The sequence below is a fragment of the Nannospalax galili genome, unplaced genomic scaffold, assembly GCF_000622305.1.
Source record: "Nannospalax galili isolate Female #2095 unplaced genomic scaffold, S.galili_v1.0 scaffold596, whole genome shotgun sequence".
Taxonomy (NCBI): domain Eukaryota; kingdom Metazoa; phylum Chordata; class Mammalia; order Rodentia; family Spalacidae; genus Nannospalax; species Nannospalax galili.
Window position 1 is genome coordinate 5212867 of NW_008340140.1, and position 8608 is coordinate 5221474.

An 8608-nucleotide genomic window follows, 5' to 3' on the forward strand; every position below is an offset into this window, starting at 1 on the left:
TCAATTTTTGAAAAAGTTAGGATACTCTCCCCTACTGTATTTATATTTTTATCATTTTAAGTAAATAGGACACTATAATAGTCACTAAGACCTTGGTTTAAATTACATTTCTCACTTAATTGTGTTGTCTTGTATATTTTACCTCTTCTAACTTCATCTTAAAACCAGACTTTTAGTTTACTGTCACTGTCAACCCATCTCCAAAGCTCAGTAGGATCCTGTAGACTGGCTGGAGGCCCCTCCAGTTCTCTTCGTGCCTCTCACAGGAGTGGAAGTGAAGCAGCTGCTTCATGTGACTTTGTGTGTTTGTAAGTCAGTGGACAGCCTCCTTTCCCTTGGAACTTGCAGAGTAGGCTGGCTGGCCCAGGCTTCTGAGGACCTATCATATCTCATACTTACATGCCAAGGACTTTACTGACTAAATTATCTCAGCCCCTTCACCTGGTTGTTTCTTCCAAGAACACAAAGGCAGCGGCTCCCTAAGTAGAGGCCTCTGGGGATCCCATAAGATCAGTATTCTTCATGGATAAGTAGGGAGACAGTCTAGTTCTCAGTGGGAAGGCTCATGGAGAACCATGATACAGTCTATCCCATGTGTTTCCGAGTTACGGGAAGACGTGTACATATCATTAATTTCTTCTATCACCATCCTTGTTCCTACTACAGATTTTCTTAAGTTCTTTCTCAACTGTAGAACCTAAGAACAGTCACTTAAAACATTTTTGAGCCTTTATCAAATAAGGAAGAGGTTGGATTCAATAGTTTTTAATCCTGCTACACATTGGAATCCCATGAGGAGAAAATCGTACACCACTGCCCTGCCCTTCTCCCACCCATCGCAGAGTGAATGAGAACCTGTGCATGAGAGTGTCCAGAGGCCTCCTCAGCAGATTATTCCTTGTACTACCAGGCTTAGCCAAGGTTGAAAGCAAGTGATGAACCTCTAAAGGTCTGAGTTTAGTCATTCATTCACCTGTTGTTTAAAATTAGGGAGTCACGGGCTGGAGCAGTTAAAACCATTTACTGTTCTTAAAGAGGATGGGGATAATACCCTTATCAGGTGGCTAACAATCACCTATAATTCCAGGTCCAGGGCATCTGATGCTCTCTGACCTCCTTGGACACCTGCATGCATGTGGTACACATAAACTTATGCGGGCACACATACATACATAATCTTTAAAAATTTAAATAACAGCCAGGTGTGGTGGCCACCTGCCTTTAATCCCAGCAGACTCAGGTGGATCTCTGTGAGTTCAAGCCCAGCCTAGTCTACATAATGAGTTCCAGGCCAGCTAGGACTACATGGTAAGACCCTGTCTCACTATGAAAAGAAAAAGAGAGGGAGGGAAGAAATAAATAAAAGTTAAAGAATCACCACACAGTTACACTCCAACATTTTAGTTGTGTTATTTAGTTGCATTTAGTTTTATCTGTTAATAGTAGTTAGTCTGCATTGTATAAACTAGGTCTCATTAGTGTGGCCCACTTTACGTATTTGAAATGTTAATAAAGCAGTTAGTCAATAATAGTTTGTTATGAATTGATAGTAGTGTTTGATACAGAGCTTTTGTTATGGACTGAATGTCTGTGTTTCATCAAAATTCATGTTATATCTGACACCTTCAATGTTTTGATATTGGAGTTTGGGTATTTGGAAGGTAATTAGATTTAGAAGTAAAGAGGGTGGGCCCTTTGATGGGATTAGTGTTTTTTAAGAGGTCAGAGAGCTTGCTCTCTCAACCTACCTCATTCCCCACTTGAGCTGCACCTTAATTTTGGATTTCTCCATCCTCCAGAACTGGGAGAAATAAATTTTTATAATTTAAACCAGAGTAAGGTGTTTTGTTAGATTAGCCAAGCAGACTGAGACTCAAGGACTGAGTTATTTTCTAACGATCACCAGAAACTAAAGCCCTCTCTCAGAGCCCAGACATGCACCACCACTCTCAGTTGATGAAGTGTAGGGGATGGAGCCCAGGGCTTAGTGCATGCTACCAACTGAGCCACATCCTCAGCCCTTCTCAGCAATGTTTGGAAGGACAGTTACTTTCCAAGTCTCTTCTCAATTTCAATCTCAAGGAGTAAAAAGTCCCATTCTTTCTGAAATATGTCAGATCTCATTTCACTGTCTAAAACTTTCTCTGTTCTAGAGAATTAACATTTTTGTGAAATTAGTGCATTTATGAATGAGTAGCATTGTTAGCACTCTGCTCTTGAGTCTTTTTCTTGTTTCTAAATATTTAATAAGGAAACTGGTTTATTGCAGCCGTGGGGCCAATTTCATAACTCAGATTTTGCTGAGACCAGGAGCTTCGGATTTAACTGGAAGTTTCAGGTACAGTACCATTTACAGCTTTTAACCTAAGCATCTGTTTCTGACTTTGTTAGAGAATGATAAAGGAATTCCTGAGGTGCTGCTTAGTGAGACCTTAAAGAACCTTCTTATAGGCAGAATGTTGGCCTGCAGGGTTTCAGTGTGCTAATTCACACTAGTGGTGCCCATTTGGACTAGAGTAGCCTGTTACTGATATACTCAAAAAAAAAGAAAAACCAGCCTGTACATATTAATTATCTGCAGAAAACCTTAAAATCTTGACTGTTTCTGTGGTATCTTTTAGTTGCCATGTTCTTTCTATATGAGTATGTGCTGCCTGCTGGTTCCTTCATACTTAAAAGCCTGAAGGGAGGGACTAGAGAAATGGCTCAGCAGTTAAGAGCACTGGCTGCTCTTGCAGAGAACCAGGGTTCAGTTTCTGGCACCCACATGACATCTAGCAACTGTCTGTAACTCCAGTTCCAGGGGGATCCGACTCCCTCTTCTGACCTCCACTGGCATTGCACAACATGGGTGCACTTAACATACATTCAGACAGTACACTCATACACATAAAATAAAAATAAATAAGTGGAACATCAAGGAAGAAATTTAAATGTTAAATTAAAAAAAAAACCTGAAGGAAAAGTTGGGTCCAGGTGAACTTGATCTTCACTTCAGAGATCTTAGTTATGCCAAATTGCCACTCATGTCCTGAATTCAGTCCCTGGAACCCACGGTGGAAGGAGAGACCCAACTCCACAAAGTTGGCCTCTGACCTTACACACTCTTACCACACAGATCATACGCACAACAGTAATAAAATTTACATGCATAAATAAATAAGTGAAAAAATTGCTGCCTCCCTATCCATTGCTTTAATAAGTTAAAAATGGTTTTAGCTGAGCATGGTGGCGCCTTTAGCCCTGGCACCACCTAGCAGAGGTAGGTGGATTTCTGTGAGTTTGAGGCTAGCCTGGTCTACATAGCAAGTTCCAAGCCACCTGTGGCTACAGGGAGACCCTGTCTCAAAAAGACCAAAAAATAAATAAATAAACCAAATAATAGATGTTCCCTCCTGCTTGGAGTTACTAAACAAAGGGATTAGTTCCCCACATGCCTTCCCAGCTCCTCCTCCTCACTTTAGAAATTGGTTGAGCTCTATGCTTGACCTGTAATCCCCCTGAAGAGTTACCCTACTGTGTCTTAGCTGTGTCCTCAGTTCATAGCAAAAGTCTCCATGACAGCCTCCATCCTGAGATGCCTTGTTCCAGTCTTAGTCTAGCTCATCTGCAGTCTTAGCAACTCTTCCTACTGGGACCTGGTTATGGTTATCCTTGTGAACTTAGTAAGCCAGTCTTAGTAAGGAGATGCCTCTTTGTGAAGAGATGCCTATTGGCTGCCAAGTTCATTCCAGCCGCACAATGCATGCTTTTATGCCAGTATTTCAGCTTGAAAGGTAAATGTTAAAGCAGTTTCCAAACCAAAAGTAATGGGTGCATCTGCATTAAACAGCTGATGTACAATATTTTCATAGTTTCTGATAGTATGAATCTTGAGAAGATACTAAGAATTCATTTTTAGAATTATTCTAAACTCCTTACTTATAGTTCATAGAGCATTTATTGCACAAGACACACGTGTCACAAACTTTGGGAACTTGTCTGTGTCCGGTGAGTTTTGGGAGTTTGAGGCTTTAAGAATACCAGCAAGCTTTGATTGAAAGTTTAAGATACATGTTCAAGGCCAGCCTGTTCTACATGGTGAGTTCTAAGCCTGCTAAAGCTACATATAAGGAGACCTTATTAAAAAAAAAAAAAAGATACATGTAGATAAATGTATTCATCCAGATATTCATATTCTGATTTTTTTTTTTTACAGATTATACAGAAAAGAAGTTCTACAGAAATTAATAGAAAAGTGTGTTTCTAAAGGCTATGTCTTTCAGATGGAGATGATTGTCCGGGCAAGACAGTTGAATTACACTGTTGGTGAGGTGAGCAGAAACCGTTGTGTGTGTACTCAACAGAAAGGTACAGGGAGGTGGATAGGCTTTACACATAGCTTAGCTTGCCTAACTACAAAGCTAGTAACATCTTAGACTTCAAGTTGTTTATAATAACCATGCATTGCATTAAAGGGTAAAAATTCAAATGAGTGTATTTGACCTACTGTAATTTATACCAAAGCAGTTGGTTGCTGGTACCTCATAGCTCTTCTTCTGACCAGGCAGCATTACAGTGTGAGTTCCTTAGCTGTTTTTCCTCTGAGTAATGAAAATGTCCAGGGACTACAGAGCAAGGGTCTGGAGGCTGGCTGGTGAACTGCTGGAGAAGACCCCACATTTCATACTAGACTCTTATTCACAACAAGAAAATAGCCACCCTATACTACCACGTCTCTTGTGAAAGATAAGGTTTTTATTTAATGTCATCACAATGATCATTAAATATCACGAATTGAGGGGGGCGTGAAAGATCATTTTAATTTTTTTTTTTTGTTTTTTTACACAGGGTTTCCCTGTAGCCCCAGCTGGCCTGGAACTCACTAGGTAGACCAGGCTGGCCTTGATCTCACAGAGATCTGCTTACCTCTGCCTCCCAAGTGCTAGAATTAAAGGTGTGTGCCATCACACGACTCAAAGATCGTGTGTGTGTGTGTGTACATGTGTACATGCATGCATGGCCATGTGTGTGCAGATGCCCTTGGAGGCCAAAATTGGTTGGATCCCTTGGTACTAGAGTTACAGATGGTTGTGATCTGTCCAGTATGGTGCTGGGATCTGAACTGAGATCCTCTGCCAGAGCAGCAAGTGCTCTAAACCATGGAGTCATCTCTCCAGCCCCTCATTTAAGTATGGTTTAACTAACATAGTATCCAGAGTGTCAGTGCTTTTCAAACAGCTGTAGATTTGATTCAGATTATTTATTTTTAGATACTAAAATAAGGACAGTTAACTTTAAAAAAAGTTTTTTAACATTATGTGTATGAGTGTATTGCCTGCATGTGTGCAAGTGCACCAGTGTTGTGCATTGCCCACAGAGGTCAGAAGAGGGCATCGGATCCCCCAGAACTGGCGTTAGGATGGTTTTAGCCACCATCTGGGTGCTAGGATTCAAACCCCAGGACTCTGCAAGAGCAGTCACTTCTCTTAACCACTGAGCCAATTCTCCAGCCCCCGAAAATATTTTTTATGTATATTAATGTTTTGTCTGCGTGTATATAATAGCATCTTGTGCGTGCAGTGCCTCCAGAAGCCAGAAGAGAGCATTGGATCCACTGGAGCTGTATACAATGGCTGTTATCTGCCATGTGGATGCTAGGAACCGAAACTGGGTCCCCTGCAAGAGCAGCCGATGCTCTTAACCCCAGAGCCATCTCTCCAGACTGGAATAAGGGGATTCTTAAAGTAAATGTTACTTTTACTGGAGAGATGGCTCAGGGGTTAAGACCACTGACTGCTCTTGCAAAGGACCCAAATTTGATTCCCAGCATCCACACGGCAGCTAACAACCATCCTTACTTCCAGTTCCAAGGGAATCCAACACCCTCTTCTGACTTCCAAGGGCATTGAATGACACAGGTGCAATAATGAAATATTTTTTTAAAAAAAAGAATCCCCTGATTCTATGGATCCCTGCTGCTTCTAGATTGTTTGGTTTGTTTGAGACATGGTCTCCCTGTAGCCCCAGCTGCCTGGAACTCACTACATGGACCAACCTGGCCTTGAACTCAGAGATCCTCCTGCCCTCCTGAGTGCTGGGATTAAAGGTATGTGCCACCACGCCTGGCCATGTTAGTCTTTGAGGTATTTTATGTTTTATGTGTATGACCATTTTGCCTGCATTGTATGTAAGTACACCCATGTGTGCAATGCTCATGGAAGCCAGAAGAGGGCATCAGACCCCCTAGATCTGGAATTGTAGACAGTTGTTAACCTCTCTGGGTGCTGGGAATTGAACTCAGGTCCTCTGCAGAGCAGCAAGTGCTCTTAACTGCTGAGCCATCTCCATCCCAGAAAAATTATTATGTAAAGAATAAGATACACAAGCCGGGCATGATGGCATGTGCCTGTAGTCCCAGCACTTGGGAGGCAGAGGCAGGCGGATCGCTGTGAGTTCAAGGCCAGCCTGGTCTATATAGTGAGTTCCAGGACAGTTGGGGCTACAGGGAGACCCTGTCTCAAAAAAAAAAAAAAAGTAAGATACACTAAGTTTAGTAGTATTTAACAAAGAGCTACAGTGTATAGAAAACTCAAACAATGGAAAACATCATTTTCAGTCCAGATCTCCTAATAAGGTAGCAGTCCTTCATGAAGTCACATGTGGACACAGTTCATTGCAGGACTCACTTTGCATTGAAGACTAACTTTAATTTTTTTTGTTTTGTTTTGTTTTTTTAACCAGGTTCCAATATCGTTTGTGGATCGAGTTTATGGTGAATCCAAGTTGGGAGGAAATGAAATAGTCTCTTTCCTGAAAGGATTATTGACTCTCTTTGCTACTACGTAAAAGAAATTATTCACTTAGGCTTACCGTGTTCATTTCAATTAAATGTAAAGAAGCCTGATTTTCTGGTTTTTCTAAATGTACTCTTAGAGCATGAACTTGAAGGTAAGGTACGTTTCATATGGATCTTTTCTTTGGAGAAACTCACATTGAAATTTCAAATTAAACAATGCTACTGGTTCAATAAGCAGTGTTCTCAATTTTTATGTATATTTTGCTGTATCGAGGCCTATAAACAAATTATATAGGTTTTGCATAAAATGTTGCTTTCATTAGAGTGTATGAATACAGAGCTTTTTATATGGGAAAGAATATGAAATACTCTAAAAAAGATGGGCGTGGTGGTGCATGCCTTTAACCCAGCACTCAGGAGGCAGAGGCAGGATGTGAGTTCAGGGTCAGCCTGGTCTACATAGCAAGTTCCAGGCCAGCTGGGCTACAGGGAAACACTCAAAAAGACAAGATCAAATTTTTAAAAAAGAAATATTGTTAAACTAGATATTTTTAGTTCTTTATACCTAGAGCTCAGATTTCTCAAACTAGATACAGCATTACATTAAAGCAGACTTTGAGGCTTAGGCTTCAACTGATGAAATATTTCATCTACTTAAAAGCAAGCCATGGAAAGTATATACTATGAATTGGAAAACAGCTTGGTATTGGTTGATTGCATAGCTGTCTTTTTTATTTGGATTTTTGAGTCCCAACTTCTATAGGAAAGAAAACCATTTTTATCTCAAAGTAGTTTTTACATTTTTACCTTAACAAAGCTTGCTAGCATAACAAAAATCTCTTCTCTATGATGTTTTTCATCATCAAGAAAAGTGTTCTGCCAGGTGAATGAGGGAAGTTGCTCTGTGGACTAGGGCAGTCTTCCACTCCACCAACCTTAACACAGGGTTTCACACGTCAGTGAGCTTCTAGCACTAGTTTCACTTTTAGGTCATCTGGTGTCTTTACCTCTTCAGTAGGTCATACTTAAGATCTAGCTGACTTTCCTTTGCAAGAAAAAGTAGTATCCGAGTTATTTAGCATTCAGAGATGGACTTTCATACTGCCTGAGCTAACCTCCAATGTGCTATGTAGTTGAGCCTGGTCTTGAATTACTTACTGGTCCTCCTGCTTCCGCCTCTCAAGTGCTAGGACTGTGGGCACACACCAGCACCCCTGCTAGTATACTCTTCTCCCTAGCATGCTTTGGCTGCTGAAGAAATTGAACGTCTTCCTTCTTCATTTCCCTCTCTGATTTATCTTGCCAGAAATGGACATTACACTAAAACCTTTGGTGTCATTTTGCACACTAAAGCCTCTGTAGTAGCCCCATTCCTGAACCCATAACACACTCTAATAAGAGCCACTACTGTTGTGTTTTGGCCGAAACCTATTGGGCTGACCCACCAAACATCCTTGGGGAAGTGGCTTTCTTTCATCCTTAGTAAGCAGAAAATTCATGAGTATTTAATGTTAAATTAGTTTTAAGCTATAGTAATAAGAGTTACAATAGTCTCAAATTGGCTTTGGAGTGCTGAGTTAAGATTTCAGTGTTTGGGCTGAAGAGTTGGCTCAGTGGTAAGAGCACTGGCTGCTCTTGCAGAGGACCCAGATTCGATTCCCAGCACCCACATGGTGGCTATAAACTGTCCATAACTCCAGTCCTAGAGGAATTCGACACCTTCTGACCTCCATGGGCATTATATGACATGGATGTACTTACATGCAGGCAATACACTCATACATAAAATAATTCTTTAATTTTAAAGATTTCAATGTCAAGTACATACAG

General features: G+C 40.9%; 1 protein-coding gene across 1 annotated transcript in view; it reads left to right on the forward strand.

Annotated features, from left to right (window-relative positions):
* Positions 1–7012, forward strand: part of Dpm1 (dolichyl-phosphate mannosyltransferase subunit 1, catalytic) — a 28450-nt gene extending 21438 nt beyond the window's left edge. Inside the window, exons 7-9 of the mRNA XM_008835152.3 lie at positions 2270–2338; positions 4199–4313; positions 6724–7012. Coding sequence (XP_008833374.1) covers positions 2270–2338; positions 4199–4313; positions 6724–6828 — 289 coding nt within the window. The 3' untranslated portion in view covers positions 6829–7012. The remainder of the gene's footprint in view (positions 1–2269; positions 2339–4198; positions 4314–6723) is intronic.
* The last annotated feature ends 1596 nt before the right edge of the window (positions 7013–8608 follow it).